Source organism: Panthera uncia, assembly GCF_023721935.1.
Source record: "Panthera uncia isolate 11264 chromosome C1 unlocalized genomic scaffold, Puncia_PCG_1.0 HiC_scaffold_3, whole genome shotgun sequence".
Lineage (NCBI taxonomy): Eukaryota > Metazoa > Chordata > Mammalia > Carnivora > Felidae > Panthera > Panthera uncia.
Genome location: NW_026057584.1, coordinates 94,048,533 through 94,064,374, shown reverse-complemented (window position 1 = coordinate 94,064,374; position 15,842 = coordinate 94,048,533). Strand labels below are relative to the sequence as shown.

At 51.0% G+C, this 15,842-nt stretch overlaps 1 protein-coding gene across 4 annotated transcripts in view; it reads left to right on the top strand.

The window, feature by feature from the left end:
* Window positions 1-13,808, top strand: part of MGAT5 (alpha-1,6-mannosylglycoprotein 6-beta-N-acetylglucosaminyltransferase) — a 340,181-nt gene extending 326,373 nt beyond the window's left edge. For all 4 annotated transcript variants that reach the window (XM_049616196.1, XM_049616194.1, XM_049616195.1 and 1 more), the window contains 2 exons: window positions 3,735-3,892; window positions 9,476-13,808. In XM_049616196.1, the coding sequence (XP_049472153.1) occupies window positions 3,735-3,892; window positions 9,476-9,674 (357 nt within the window). In that variant the 3' untranslated portion in view covers window positions 9,675-13,808. The remainder of the gene's footprint in view (window positions 1-3,734; window positions 3,893-9,475) is intronic.
* The last annotated feature ends 2,034 nt before the right edge of the window (window positions 13,809-15,842 follow it).

Here is a 15,842-nt window from a genome sequence, read left to right as displayed (position 1 = left end):
CCTCCGTGGAGGAGCAGGAGTCAGGAGATGAGTGTCAGTGCAGCACTTGGCTGTTGGCCAGCCTTCTATCAGCTCCGTCCCTTACAGTATGTCAGCATCGCTCCGCGGACAAGCAGTGCAGGCAGGAGCAGAGCGGGTAACCTGCCCGAGACAGAACGGGGGCACAGCTCACATCTGCGCTCTCTTAAGTCAAAGCACTTTCCTTGGCATATCACCTCCTGGCCTAACACAGCAGACAGAGTATTTCTGCTTGTTTCGGTTTTACTCCTTGGACTGCTTCACATTCTTCACAACGCTGAGAATTAATGAGAAACAGTGTCTTAAGAGTCTACCAGATTCAGGGATGCGTAGGCGGCTCAGTCAGCTAAGTGTCCAGTTCTTGATTTCTGCTCAGGTCTCACACGGTTCATGGGTTCAGGCCCCACATCCGGCTCTGCATTGGCAATGTGGAGCCTACTTGGGATTCTCTCTCTCTCTCTCTCTCTCTCTCTCGCCATCTGTCTCTGTCTCTCCCCTGCTTGCGCTCTTTCTCTCTCTCTCAAAATAAATAAATAACTTTAAAAAAGAAAAAAAAGAGTCCATCAGACTCAACAAGTGTAGAGATACTACCCTCCACTCTAACTGCCTGTTGGTGTCATCTGAGAAAAGACATTCTGTGTTTTCTTACAAGGTATAAAAGCCAGAATTTGAGCCATTAGCTCTCTTGGGTTTCCAGTTCCCCCAGCCTAATCCAGGGTTGGGCCAAGCTAAATTCTGGAAGCAAAGAAAAATTCTCACTTGGCTCCTAGTATAGACAGTATAATCTGATTTGATTTCCTGTGTGTTTGTCCATCCTGTCTAGTCACACAGCAGGCTTTGGTGTTGGATTTAAAAATCTCTTTATTATAATATTTAGAGGCTGTAGAAGTTCTAAGATGGCTTTTCAAGAATTATAAGCAAAGTTGCTTGCATTAGTGAGCCAGAAAAAGAGCCAAAAAGCAACACTTAACGTTTTCCAAATATCTGTGCACCTACTCGGTTTTGACCAGTAACTCCAGTGATCATCACGTGCTTTCCTTCTTCCTGTTTGGTGACAGCCATCTTCATGGGATGGACAGAGTACCAAAGGCCAGCCAGTGAATTTCCATATGCTCCCGGGGAAGGGAGGGACAGCCATCAGCGAACAGTGATCTTCTGTGGGGTGCCGTGGGTCTGTGCAGTCACCCAGTTATTGTGCTGCCTGTGGCTTAGCAGGCACATGGATTATGTTCAAGATCATTGTGAATCTGAGGAGTCAAGTAGGGTCTGCTTACTGCTCTGTCTGTGGTAAGCCCAGACACTCTGCTCCCCCTCCCACCATGCATGACTTTCAGCAGGTTAGCCTGGATCCTAATATCTCTAAACAATTCAGTGTATTTCTATCATCTCTGCATTGTTAGGCTTTCTGGAATCTTCTGTCTTCAGCTGATGTGAGTCGGTGTTCAAGGTGTCTCAACCACACGCAGTAAAGGATTTGTCTTCGTTAGCCACCAAACTCACTCAGCCTCGAGCAGTCCAGTCCCCTCATGATAGAATCGTGTGATATGGAGGGCCACAGTGGGTTTGCCCTACTTGTTGGGGTCTGCGTCACTGATTTGAGGAAACTAGAATAGAACCCAGCACTGACTACTCACTACCTGCCAGTCAACTTTCTCACCATGTAACAGCATCACGTCTTTCAGGGAGGAGGCGAGGAGAAGCAGGAGCCTTAAGAAGTCTCAGTGTCATCATCTTCACTTTCCTAATGAGTCAGGATGTACCCTCAGAACTGGCTGCCTGCAGGGCCTGGGGAGTGTCCCCTTTGCTCTTTTCTGTTTTCTTTGGCTCACTAAAAGTCGTACAAGCCCAAACTTAAAAAAAAAAAAAAAAATGCAAGCAGTACAAAAGGGCCCTCCTGGATGTACCTCCGGCCTGCTCCCTGGGGCTGCACCCACTTCATTGCTAAGGGACAGGACAGTGGCAGGCCCTGCCTGCAATGCTCCAAGTGACCAGCCCAGGGGCCAGGGGGGGTATGAAACATTTCCTCTGCTGGTGCCAGTTCTGGGAGCCCAGGGTCCTGAGATTACAAATCAGCTCATGTACACAGAGCAAGGAAAGGAAACATGAGGACACAAAATATTCCAGGAGGACGTACACTGAAAAGTAAATTTCCTTACCACTCCAGACCATGTTACTTAGTTCCCTTCTCAGCACCACCCACACCAGACAGATTCTTGTAAGGAGCTGATGCGTGTTTGGAAGAACCTTTCCAGCTCCTCCCCCACTGCTTGACACAAATGAAGACACACTGTACACCAGCCTTCACCCTGCTTCTTTCAGCCCTCAGTATGTCCTGAAGAGGTCTGCATGTCAGGACATAGGAATCTGTTGCATCTTGGAGTATAGTTTGTGTTTAAACAGTTAGCTGTAGTCTTTTGCTTCTACTCTGGCAGTGCCGCTGTGATACCCTGTGTGGGTTTCTTTGAACCCCATGTGTCCCCGTATGTCTGTAGGGTGCATTCCTATCAGTGGAATTCAGAGCCCAGGGTCCTGAACCCCTCTGAGTACTCCCGAGAGCTAGTCTGCCCCAAGAACAAGTTAAGCACACGTGGCTGCTCAGGTGTCCTGCCCAGGCGCCACCTTCTGCAGCCTGGACAGCCCAGGGACTCCGCAGTTTCCCAAGGTTTCCAACTACACTGTGCAAGCCAAGCAAGCTCTGGGAGCCAGACGTGCATGAGTTCCCACCACTGGTACCTGTTCAGGGTTGCCTCAGCACAGCCCAAGTGCAAGCCTGGGGTTCCAGGTCACAGAGAGCTTCCTGCTCCTCATCAGCCCTTTCTCCAGCTCCTCCTGGTCTGCTCGTCACCCAGGGCACCCGATCGTGCCACACAGTGGCCCTCCCACCCACGTCACATCCCTCTACCCACACTGTGACTTCCTGGGACACGCTAGATTCCTGCACTCCCTCTAGACCCCAGAATGACTGGCCCTGCCTCATTCTGCATACCCACTGTGGCTTCTATGCTGCAGGTGCCTCTCTGTGGGCAGCATAGGAGGGGGGGCCGGAGGGGAGGGAGTTGGGGGGGGCAGGTCCCTTCACGTCCTATCCTACGTCTTCTATTTCTCTAGCTGTGACATTAGTGCCCCATTATCATTATTGTCACCTAACGAGCCCTGAGCGCCACCAAGGCCGTGGCCCCACAGTAGGCTCTCTCAGCCACACCTGCAGACTCCCTTGCTTCATGAACTCTGAACTAGCACTCGAAAAATGGTGTCATACGAGGTAACTGCCAAATTGGGTAGACACGGTCAAAGCCTTGGGAATCAGAGCCAGAACAGAACAGCTGGTGAAGGTGGGCCCAGAGGTAGACCTTCAGGGGTAGTGACTTCTCATGGTGGATGGATGGGAACGATGAGGATTAACAGCAGCTACTGGCAGGTGCGATGCTGTGCCATGTGCACATGCCTTGTGCTCCCATTCATCCTCAAGCCCTGCGTGGGAGATACTGTTGTCCCCCTTTGTGGCTGAGGCAGCTAGTGGGTAGAGAGAGGTAAAGACCTGGCCCAAGGATGTGTTCCAGCTGAGCCTGGTTGCAACCCAAGTGTGTGTGGCTCCCACCTCCTGGCCTTCGCTGCTCTCTCGGCGGGATGCTTCACCTTGTGTGGGCAGCTTGGCGTGACAGCCATCCCCACCTGAGTCCTTGGTCCCTGGACTGATGGTTTCATTGTCATTTTAGGATTTCTGCCATGGGCAGGTGATGTGGCCGCCTCTCAGTGCCCTGCAGGTGAAGCTCGCCGAGCCCGGACAGTCCTGCAAACAGGTGTGCCAGGAGAACCAGCTCATCTGTGAACCTTCCTTCTTCCAGCATCTCAACAAGGACAAAGACATGCTGAAGTAAGTGCAGGGGTGGGGAGGGCCAGCCCAGACTCCAGCTCACCTCCGGGCTGCCATTGTGCCGAGAGGGACAGGGTTTGGGGAGCAGGTGGCAGCATGGTCCCCCTCTCCGCCCTGCCCCACAGAACGTTAGGCCAGCAGTTCTGGTGTTAGATGAGATCACCTGGCATGCTGATATATTTGGAATCCATATGGGGGTGTTGTATTTGCATAAATAACGCGGTGTTTGGAATTGGAAATTGTGGGATGTGTTCATTTGGCTCGTGATACACCCAAGATCTGTGGGAATGGAGATGGGCGCAGAACCACAAACATGGAGGGTCCTGCTCCTGGGCTCCCCTGGCAGAAGCCAGGTCTGCAGAGCCTGATCCGTGCAGGTGGCAGGTCATGGTCCATGCTGAAGTGTGGAGCCCGAGAGGAATGAAAAATCAGCATAAGGAGCTGGCTTAGAACTGCCCACGGCACATCCCTTGCCACCTTCCCCTGCTGCAGCTCCCATCCCCTTTTGCACTTGATTGCAACACCCTTGGAATTCAGTACATTACAGGGGCCTGAGCAGGCCTGACTTCCCAGCCCCTTGGCAGGGAGGCGGGTGCAGCACAGGCCAGAGCTGTGCCCAGAAGAGGCCTTCTGTATTGCTTGAGTTTTTTCTCCTCTTGCCTGCATTACTTTTAGTGATCCCATTCATTTCCCTTTGCTTGGCATTTTGATTTTGGCATTTGCAGATCCCAAATTTCTACGTGAGGATTCTTCTGGCCTCTGAGTCATGACCTCTGTCCGTGCTAAATCTGTGCTCCCAATTTCTATTACACCCACCCTGGGCCACATATTACTTAATTACCTAGCCCCTCCTCCTTCCCCCTTAGTTGCCCTGATTAAGCACTTTCCCTTAAGAGACTTGCTATGTCCCAACCCAGGTACTGAGGGGAGCCATGGTACCGTCCAGTGGTACTGTCCGGTCTCGAGCAGGATGTTTCAGGAATAGTGCACTCACTGCCCATGGCTTGCCTGTCTCCCATTCTGGCTTCCTGCCCTATTACAGCGGTTGGCCACTGTGGTTGTCTGTGCACAGAGGTCTGAGCTGGCCTGGTCCTGTGTGTATGTCTTCTTATTCTCAAATGTGGTATAAAACCCTTCTTAGAGAGTTTGGCCTGTAGCATCTCACCTGCAGGAAAGCTCTCAAGCAGGGATGTGGAGCATGCTATTTTTTTTTACCATTCTTTTTATGTGAAGGCCGAGTTCAGAGGCTACCTTGATTCCACTATCAAAACAAATGCCAGAAGAGAGGCAGTGTGGCATCCTACTCCGCGACCAGTAAAACTTTGTGATGGGGCGGTGGTGGTCTGATATTTAAGGAAAGACTCATGGTACTAGAAGCTTCCATTTCCAAAGTACATATCCTGAATTCTCGGATTCCAGGAGGGGCTTCCTATTGGCTCCTTTTGCGGATAACTTCTGTAGCAAGGTTGCTTTTTGAGAACCCTGAGTATCTCTCTCTGGTTATATTGGAAGTGTGGTTTCGCTGGGGATAGACTAGGGAGTGTGCATACAGAGCTGTCCATGTACAGTCCTTGTCTCCACCTCTGGAAGAGGAAACATAAGGAGCTGCATCCTGGGAATGGAATCCAAGTGAGACTCCTCTGCTGCATGGTCCTTGATTCCCGGCCAGGCAGGAGTCCGGGCTCCCACCTATGTATGATGATCACGACCTGGTTCAGATAGGACGGAGCCCCACACAGCAGGCCTGTCTCTGGGACAAAGGTCTAGATCCAGTGGAGGGACAGGAAGGAGAGCCAATGGGTTAATTTCCTCTGCTCCACTCATTTTCTTACCTGTAAAATGGGGGTATCCTGTGTGAGGGTGAGATAATGTGTAGCTGGTGCCCAAGACAGAGCAGAACAGCCCCTTCATCCAAAGAGCCTTGGGCAGCAGAGCAGGCTTGAGGCTGCCACGCTGAGACCAGAAAACCAGTCCCCTCCCCAGCCTCCCTCTGCACCTCCCATACCATGCAGAGCCCATTAGAGTGGAAGGCCTTGTGGGGCTGTCCCATGGCCAGGCCCTGTGCCATGGGATTGCTTAACAACCCTCTCCCAAACCCCATCATAGCTACATGGGTTTTCTCCCAAGGAGGCTGCAGTGAATGCTAATTTTGTAATAAAGCTGCCTGAAATTAATTCTCTGAATGTAAGAGCCCTATTGAATACCTTGTTCCTGCACTTGTAAATACCGATAATGTTGTAGAACCCCAGCTATCTGGCGGTCTATTGAGTACCTCCTCACTATGACACAATCCTGGCTCATCCATATTCATGGCCGATTAGCAATGAGTGGCTCCCACAAGCCCATGCTACTTTTTCTTCTCCAACTTGGGGCCTGGTCTGAGCGTAATCTCCTTTTAGTCTTTGGGTGTCTGTGACCTTGAAGGTCCACCTATCCTCATATCACATAGATCAAGGCCTTTGGAATGTCCTGTGCTCTTGTCCTGAATCAGGGGGAATCAGGGAGCTGATGCTGGAGCTCCTGTTCATGCAGAGCCTGTCGTAAGTGCTGGAGAGGTGACCACAAAGTCTTGTGCACAGAACATGCATGATTCAGGTGTGGCCTGACGTGACACAGACAGACCAGGGGCGGGGGTCCAGAGGCAGAGGCCCCAGCAAGAGCCAAAGTCCATGCTGGTGTGGCCCTGTAGGGAGGACCTCAGTTCCATAAACAGGAGCATGTGTTCATGTGACACCTCATTTGTAAGTTTGCTACCTATTTTGGTGCCTGAGTCCGAGTGTTCACAAGTGAGTTTGGGGGACTTGGTGGATTCAGGGTTGGAATAGGCAGGGGGAGGGGGTGAGAGAGGGGAGGAACTCAGGAGCGGGGAAGAGACCAGCAGATGGGACCCTGTTTGCATCCCTTCACCCTGTGTGTGTCTGTATGTCAGGAGGAATGGGTTGTTTCTATCCCCAAAGTTGGGGCTTTGCCTTTTTATTCTTGGTCAAGAGCTATAAAATGTAAAGCAAGAGCTGATGGGCCTCAGAATCCCACTGCCATCCTGTAAGAGGCCATTTGGGGAGAGGTCATCACCACAGGGTCCTACAGAGAGGAAACAGTGTGCTAAGGGTCTCTGAGTGAGAGAGAGAGAGAGAGTGAGCGAGAGAGAGGGAGTGTGTGTGTGTGAGAGAGAGAGAGAGAGAGAGAAAGACAGAGACAGACAGACAGACATCACAGGAACAGGGAAACTGAAACAGCACACATGCTCTGAAAAGGCAGGGGATCCACCGGTGAGGAGTGAGGACTGCTGGGCGTGGAGGCTGGTTTCCAGATGCACTCTAGCAACTAATTCAGCAAGGATGGTGGAGTGCTCTTCCTGCCTGCCCAGTGCTGTGGGACAGGGGCCTACATGCTAATAGAAGGGAAAGCTCCCTGGGGGCCAGGCAGTTGGATGGCATCCACAAGTGTGTGGGGCCCCATATTAGCCGAACCCTCAGGGAGCTGCCTCATGGCAGGTCACATGGAGCTGGGGAATACCAGCTGCTTGAGCATTGTGTGGTGGTATTTGGACCCCATCCCCAGGCAGGCCACTTCTGCTGCAGCCTCAGCTGAGATGTGTTCACAGACAGGCACACGTGTGTGCTCACATCCCAGGAGCATGTGCCTGGGGTCTGAGTTAGGTGACCGGGGGCAGGAGCCAGGAGGCTTTCTTCATGGCTTCTCCCAATTATACCCCTCCCGTGGGGTCTCAGACTGGTTGTAGAGATTTCCAACTCGGGTCAGCATCTACTAGGCAGATGGCTGGAGCTAAGACTTAGCAGCTGCTAGAATTCACCTAAATAAAGAAATAACCTAAGCATAAATCTGTATTCTAAAGCTACATTCCATCTGGACATTTCTAATGCACAGTTGAGTTTTGGAGAACCCTTTCTGTGCGTAGGCCAGAGGGGTCCTGTGAGAAGGACCTGATAGCCCCAAATCTCTGACTCCTTTTTTCTCAAGGAAATCTATAAATCCCCACTTCCTGTCTGTGCCATCACTGTCTGGGCACCCACACCCCCCAGCTGGCACACCAAGACCAGAGGTGTTAGGGCATTTAGAGAAGTCACAGAGCTCCCTGGTGACTACAGGAACAACATGACAGTGGGTGAAGCCCTCCTGAGCACCAGGGACCAGGCAGGCAGGCCCAGAGAACTCTTCAGAAGCCCCAGCAGATGTGCTGGGAATTGCCCAGTTCACATTGGCAAGGGCAGGCGTGGGCCGGACAGTTTATCGGCTGGAGGAAGACGAGAGGGGGCAGGAATAACAGTGAGTACGATGCTTTTCCCCTGACATTTGGAAGCTTCCCAGAGGCAGCAGGAAGCCTAGAGTGCCCCATCTGGGTCCCCATCTTGTCAGCAAGAATCAAGATTTATGTGAACAAAGCAGAACAGAGATGGTTGGCCTGTGTGTAAATTCACACCCTCCGGCAAGGGAGGCAGGTGACAGAGCCAGTGTCTGCCAGGCCAGGGTGATCATGGTGACAGTGGCGGTGGTTGTAGTAATGATAACCGCTGCTGTTTATTAAATACTTAACCCAGAGCTACCCTCTGCCCAGTGCTCTGGAAGCACTAATTTAATTTCTGCATCTCCCCTGTGAGTTAAGGATTATTTGTCCCCCCTCTATACAGAGAGGCTTGGTCATTTCTCCATGGTCTCACAGCTCATAAGGGATAAATTCAGGACTCATACTCAGATCTGTCTGGCCCCCCTATACTTTTTCTCTGAACTAGTCCCCACCTGGCATATAGGACACGGTGCTGGGCACCTGCTGAGGCCTCCTTGTTCAAGGGGAGACCGTGTGGGTGGGACCGGTGTACCCCAGACCAGAAGAGAAAGGATGCAGCTCTTCTTTGAGGTAACAGGCCAACACGGTTGGTTGTCCCCAACCTGAGGAAGCAAAGCCACAAGGGTTTGCAGTCAGGGCTTGGATTCGGACTCATGCTCCACATGTCCAGAAGTCTCAGGTGCTCATGTCTCAGGAAGTGGGCGGGAGGGAGGCTGCTATTGCCACACACCAAGGTGACTGTGGAAGTCCAGTGAATTGATGCCCTGGGACAGCACCCTCCCCTGGGAGACCATCTGATTGCCTTCCAGTGGGAGACTAAGGCCATGTCCCATGAATTTTTTTTAAACCATCAATAAAAACATTAAACATCGTTTCTGGAAATCATTAAATAATGTCCATCTTTGCCCCAGTCTCACTCCTCTGAAGTAACCATTGTTAAGGCTTTAGGGTGTAGCCCTCTTACCTTTTTAAGCACAAGCTGATCCCAGTCTCCATCTCATTCTGTTACTTAACCTTCCTCAGGTTACGTTACAGACAGTGCTTCTGTAAGCAGCCTTGAATACACATTCACACACACACACACACACACACACACACACCTTTCTCCAGCCTGGATTCCTAGTGGTGGGGGAATTGCTAGGTCAGAGGGTGGCTACCCTGTCCTTTCTACAGCAGATGAACCAAGCGTGCTCCCCATACCTGAAGTGGGATGGAGGTGCCAATGACTAGGACAGTGCCCGCATCTCCAACCCTCATGCCTTTCTTTTCCTCTCCAGATATGAGGTGATCTGCCAAAGCTCAGAGCTGGCCAAGGACATCTTGGTGCCCTCCTTCGACCCCAAGAACAAGCACTGTGTGTTTCAAGGTGACCTCCTGCTGTTCAGCTGTGCGGGCGCCCACCCCAGGCACCAGAGGGTCTGCCCCTGCCGGGACTTCATCAAGGGCCAGGTGGCTCTCTGTAAAGACTGTCTATAGCGGCCACTGACTCGGCCCCACACGCACTCTGCTGGGGAAACGGTGGCCCCAACACCATCGGGGCAGGGCCAGGGGGCAGACGTCATTCAGGGACTCTCGCCAGAGCCTGAACTTGATGATGGAAGGTTTCAATTTGGTATTGCTCCTTCTGTGGTCAGAGCACCATGGCAGAGTTTTCCCCAAAATGAAACAAGAGCAGATGTCAAGTGGGGAGCCTGGCTTCTCGCTGGCACAACTTCATTTTTTATTTCTTGAGGAGACTGTGTCTATGAGGCTGCTCCGAGGTAGAGGGAGAGTCTCAAGATGCATTTAAAACAGAACCAGAGGAGGAATGGAGCTGAGCTTGTCGGAAAGAACTTGATACGGGAACATTCCTAAACCCATTAACTTATTTATTTGGGTGGGTGGGAGGGGGAACAGGGGAGGGCAAAGAGGGATTGATCACATGTCTTGTTTCTTTGATTTCCCACTGTTTACTGTCCACCTTCACTGTATTATTATTCCCGTCTGCTTCCGGAAGGAAGCAGGAGGGAGACAGGGTGCACTGTGGGGCTGGTGGCTTGCTTGAGGGCAGCTGCGGGGATCTGGCTCCTCAAAGTGGATGGTGGCAGAACAAAAGAAAATCTTGTGTGTGCTTGACAGATGGCAGCTAGAAGACGGGCACCTCCTGGGTGCGGGGACGTGCCTGTGTTGTTCTGAGAGCCCAGCCAGGGACCAAAGATGGGGCTGCTTTGCAGTGAGAGCTCCTTTCCTTGACCCTCCCACTTGCCCATCACACACACACACACACACACACACACACACACACCTCGGCCCTAATTTCTGATGAGGATCCCTTTGGGAAAGAAAGAACACGACTGGGGAATTGACATTTGCTACTTTGTGGTAAATCTACCCTCCCTTAAATGCCACTGGAAGGAGGAAAGTACAAAAAGGGGACTAAAGGTCATGCTTATTTACCCCTAAAGAGGTTTATCTGAGCTGGGGTGTGGACACCCGTGAAGCTGGCCCCTGAGAACCAGTTCCACCACCAGAGCTGTGCTCCAGACAGATGCGCTTGTGTCTAGTCCTTCTCATGTCTCATGTCACCGACGTCCCAGAAATGAGGCTCTCAGTGGACCTGATATTGGCCGGGGGAATAGGGCAGGCCAGGACGAATGTGGTGGGCAGTCCTGGCCGCTCACCCTTGGGTGTGGGGGTGTGTGTCTTGCATGGGGTTGGAGTCTGATGCTGGCTCTTCCTCAAGGCGTGACTATTCTGAGGGGCATATTCTGAGTTGGCAGGTTGGCCCCGTCAGTCATTGGATGCCCCTTCCAAACCCTGGAGTCCCCAGTCTCTGCCTTGGTGTGAGTTCCCCGCCCCCACCCAGCACTGTTTCAGTGCTCTGGCTAGAAGTGTGTGTGTTTCCTGTGAAGCCCCTGGCATCTCCATGCTGATAACAATGAGTCCTTTTCTCCCTCTTACAGAACATCCCAGTTATGAGCTGTGGTGTCATCCATCTAGCCCTCACTGGTGGTTTTGAGTGCCTTGGTCACCTAACACCGTGCTCCCCACCTCCCACAGCAGTCCTGTGCTTCCTAGCCCACTCCCTGCCATCTGAGACAGCCAGCCCAGCCTCGGCCAGACAGAACTGTTCGGCAGGGCCGATGGCTGGTTGGGCCTTCGGGAAGTGAGCTAAATCACGAGGATCACACGGCAAGTGGAGCCTTTAGGTAGCGGAAGTCAGATTGTGCCTGCTTCTCGATTCTTCCCTAGTGCAGAAGTAATATCAAATGCACAGCCAGCCTTTTTTTTCTTAGTCTATCAGTGGGTCTGAATTGTACCTCTGATCCCAGAGAGTGAAGGGGGTGAGGCGGAGCAGCCAAGGTCTTCCCCACCTCTCAGGTGGCTCCTGAGCACATGTGACAGACTTCTGATAGGGAGACCTCTGCCCTGAGCGTCAGTGCAGGGGCCCCTCAGGAACTAGCAGAGAACAGCTTCTACCTGGGCCCAGCAGCAAGGGTATAAGTCCAAAGGGAGTCTTGGTTATAGGGTGTGAGTGTGTGTGTGTCTGTGAGTGTGCGTGCATACGTGTGTGTGTGTGTTCCTGAAGTTTTGCAAGGGCAATGCCTGCTGTGAGAGAAGCAACGGCCTTCTGTGTTGTTAGGAGCAGTTCTTCCCTAGGAATGGGTCTCTTGGTTTCACCCTAGGTTGTAGGAATTTGCTTGAGTTCCCAGGGCTGCATTTCCTGGGCCAGTGCCGCCCTCTCCTGGGCTTTTGTGGGAGCTTCCAAAAGTGAAGATGTCATGCAGGCATTGGACCAGCAGGGGGAGCCTATGGGCTGAGACCGATTTCTCTAGCTCAGCCAGATTAACCCATTTTGCAGAGCTGTTTAAATAAGCACAGGGACTCAGAAAACAAGGAAGTTGAAAGGCAACATTCCCAGAAAGATGCTTTGCCTGCATGGTATTCCAAAGGCTGCAGGGATTTATGGATTTATGGCTGTCCCGTTTGCTGAGCTCAGGGCCTCTCCGCCTCCCCATTCCTCTCCTCTGTATCAGGACTCAGGTCAAGCAGTCCAGCAGAGCACTTTATTTCCTGCACTTGAAGATCCCAGCTGCCCACCCCCCAGCCCAGTAGTGGCCAGAAGTAAGAAGAGTTCTGCAGGTGGGGAGCTGCTGCTTCCCAGGAAAACCCACACCCCAGCTGTCCAGGGCTTTATGAACAGAGGCGGCAACACCCAAATGTACAGCAGCTCCCAGGCCACCAGAAGCGTGGCCCAAGTCTGGTCTGTGACCCACAGGAGGAAATTGGAGAGGGCATCTCCATCTGCACTGTGTGAAAGGGGCACGGTCCCTGGCTGCCCTGGGAGAGAAGGGTGCTTCTCAGAGTAGGAGCTGGGAGCCTTTGGTGGTTCTGCTACTGCCAAACTGAACGGAACCCTAAACCCATTTTTAATTGATGATTTCCACAGGGACAGAAATCCCGAGTCAGGATCAGTGTCTTCCTGTGTCCTAGGCACACCTTGCCTGGTCTGTAAGTTTTTGTATGTTTTTTTTCTAAGTGAAATTTGGCTTCCTGCTCCCCACCCCCCTGCAATGTTATCCTAAAGTCTTAAAAAAAAAAAAAAAATGAGGGAAATTTATCTAATTTATTAAAAGAGAGAAAGCTTTCCTTTGAAACATAAACACTTTGAGAAGTAAAACTCCTGAAAGGGGAAACACACTTACTTTAATGCCAGTAAACACCTCATGTATCTCATGTATATAGTTTGATTTGCACATGTACAAATGGAGATACTTTTTGCATTTTTGCCTGGATTGGGTTTTTGTCACTGCTTTAGTTGGCTTTTTTGTGTGTGTTTGCTCTATGTTTCGAAATATTAGGAATCTGTTTCTTTGATATTTATTGTTTTCACTTTTGATGTGCCTTTTCACTTTTCTTTGGGATTGGTTTTTAGAATCTGGGTACCATTTAAGGAAAATCACAGACTCCTCCAGCTTAGAAGACACATCCTTGTATCACTGCAGATGTGCAGGCTGGGCTCCAGAAATGCCCTCCAAGCCCCCTGGGCCACAGCATAAATGCCCACACACCCGTACGAGGCCACAGGAACCCTCAGGAGAAGGACTGGCTTCCTCCAGACCAGTCTGTGCCTCCCTGGCTGCTCCGGGTCTTTGGCTCTGAGGACAGCTGGTTGCCAGTGTGCTAGTGGGCCCGTGCTGCCTGCCAGCCATGCCCTGGGTGAGGTCTGAGTTCATGAGCAGCACTAGCCCCAAAACACTTTTTCTGATCATAAAGGGAAAAGAATAGGCACCCTTTTTGTTTCCTTAGGGAACACAGGGTTTAGTAAAGGTGATGAAACCGTATGCTGTGTACAGGTGCGTTTGTGCTTTTTAGACCAGACTGAGGGAGGCCACCCCATTTCTCCAAGGTGGTTTACCTAGATTGTGTATATAATTGGGACAGTACTAGCCTCTTCCATGACCCCCAAATCCTTGATTAAAAAAAAAAAAAAGTCTATTTTGTTAACGACAGGCTCTGTTGTGTTACTATTCCAAGCCTGGATTGCTTTATTTATTTGAAAGTATTTTATTTTCCATATTGGCTTCATTCTAATCCCATCCATCCCATAGGGCTGCAGCGCGCCCCCCCAAGGGCAAGAGATGGATGGACATAAGTAGATCCAGACTTCTTTAGGAAGGTGGGAATTTCCTAAAGCCGAGGGTGAGTTCCTTTCATTCTTGTTGGCTTCAACAAAAACCGGAAACTCAAGTTTTTATAGCAAAAGGCCAAATTAGCTGTACAGTCTCAGAGGCAGAACAAAATTACCCTAGCTTTTGTAGCACCTAGGGTTTTTGTGAGGATTCGGTGTTTAGCAGTGTCTGGCACGTAGTAAGCCCTCGTAAATGTTAAGTATTGTTATTATTAGCATTTCATAAAATTTGAGAAGGAATACCTACAGGAAAATACTATTCCCAGTTGATGGAATGTGGTAGGAATTACTGGTATAGGTTATCCAAGCCCCGTGCGTGCCCGTCCTGCTGGTTGAAATGTTACTGTATCCCTGAATGCACTGACTGATTTGCAAATATGCCTGACTTCAGCCCCAGATGAAACTAGGCTGTAGGTATGTGTAAACTGGAGATGAGAAGGGTGACCCACATGCTGGACTTCACCCCTCTGGTGTCTTCTGGACCATTCCAGGGTTCTTCTCTGCAGAACTGTTTGAGCTAGAAATTAAGTTCTCAGACTCTACCCCTTAAATCAAGCTTAACTACATTCCTCTGAAATGAAATAATAAAGACTTTCTGTGTTATTTACGGAGAAAGGAATGACCAGTTGAACACTTTCTCATCCCCCAGGAAGTCCCTTTGCTGTTCCCTGCCGGCCAGGGTGGCTCCTCCACAGTCCAGCCCACAGGGATCAGACCCTGGGCTGGTTAGCTGCCATGTGTTTGTTCTGGCCCCAGTCCCCGAGAAGACTCACCTCCCCTCCAGGCCAGCTCAGCCTGGGGACCCCCAAGACTGACCAAAAGTGGAGCCAGGGGGTGTGAAGGGGCGGCGGGGGAGGGGGGTTAGAATCACTCCTGAGGGCTACTGCGTTTCAGTGGTGTTTTCCCAATACACCTCTGTCAGTTTTCTTTTTGTTTTATTGGGTTTTTAGTCTCTTTCTTCCTTGATTTATTAGAGTTTTGTCTTTCTTGGCACTATTCTGGATAGACTGCAATTGGGAATATGGAGGAATTTGCTGGAGTGTAGGGTTTTTCTAAGTTCCTTTGGATGCTTTACTGAATCAGCAGTCCTGTACATCTTTGGATGTAAGATTGGAATTTACCTTCTTAAAAGCATCATTCCCTTTACCCCAGATTCTTTGGCGCCTTAGGACTAGCCCCACCCTCCCCGTGTGTTGAGGCACAGCAAAGGGCAGCTGTGTGCTCCTGTGGTGGGGGGGGGGGGGCCCATGTATGGGGGGGGGGTGGCAGGGGTGGTAGCAGGCACTCAGGTGGGCAGTGCCATGGGCCTTGAAAGCCTTGCTGGCACCGGAGGATGGGAACTTAGCAGAGTCCACCACCTCCTCCAATGCCAAGGTGGGACAGACCTGGGAAGCATTTTGCTCACTGTCATGCCCAAGTATTAACAGGACAAGAGCAGGATAATCAATGCCAAAGGAGATGGTGATACCCCTTCTACTGTAGTTGCTGTCATAACCTTGACGTCCTTAAGCTAACGGCCATTTGCGTCCCCAAACAGCTCCTGGTACAACCATTTTCTACTGTTCACTTCTGGGGTGACGTAGTGCAGGATTCTACAAATAAGGTGTCGCTGTCCAAGTGTACTGTACCGGCATAGAGAACACTGCTTTGTTTTCCACTGTTGTAGAGAAAACTAGGGAGAACTTTATTTTTCAATAAACTTTTGTTGTGTGACAGGTGGCAGTGGTTTTTGGGGGTCAGTGGGGGGGGGGTGCAGGGTCACCGATGGAACAAATCCAGCTGTGTCCTCCAGTGCCGGCATCCACTGAGGACATCCCACCATCTGCAAACACCCTGTGGAAAATGCTAATGAGAAGGTATGTTTAAGGGGTGGGAAGGGAAGGGTTTTACTATGGAGTGTTCTATCACATCCCCCAATACTGATGTCAGAGCACGCCCCCCGCTTTGCATTCACCTACAAGGGAACAGAATTG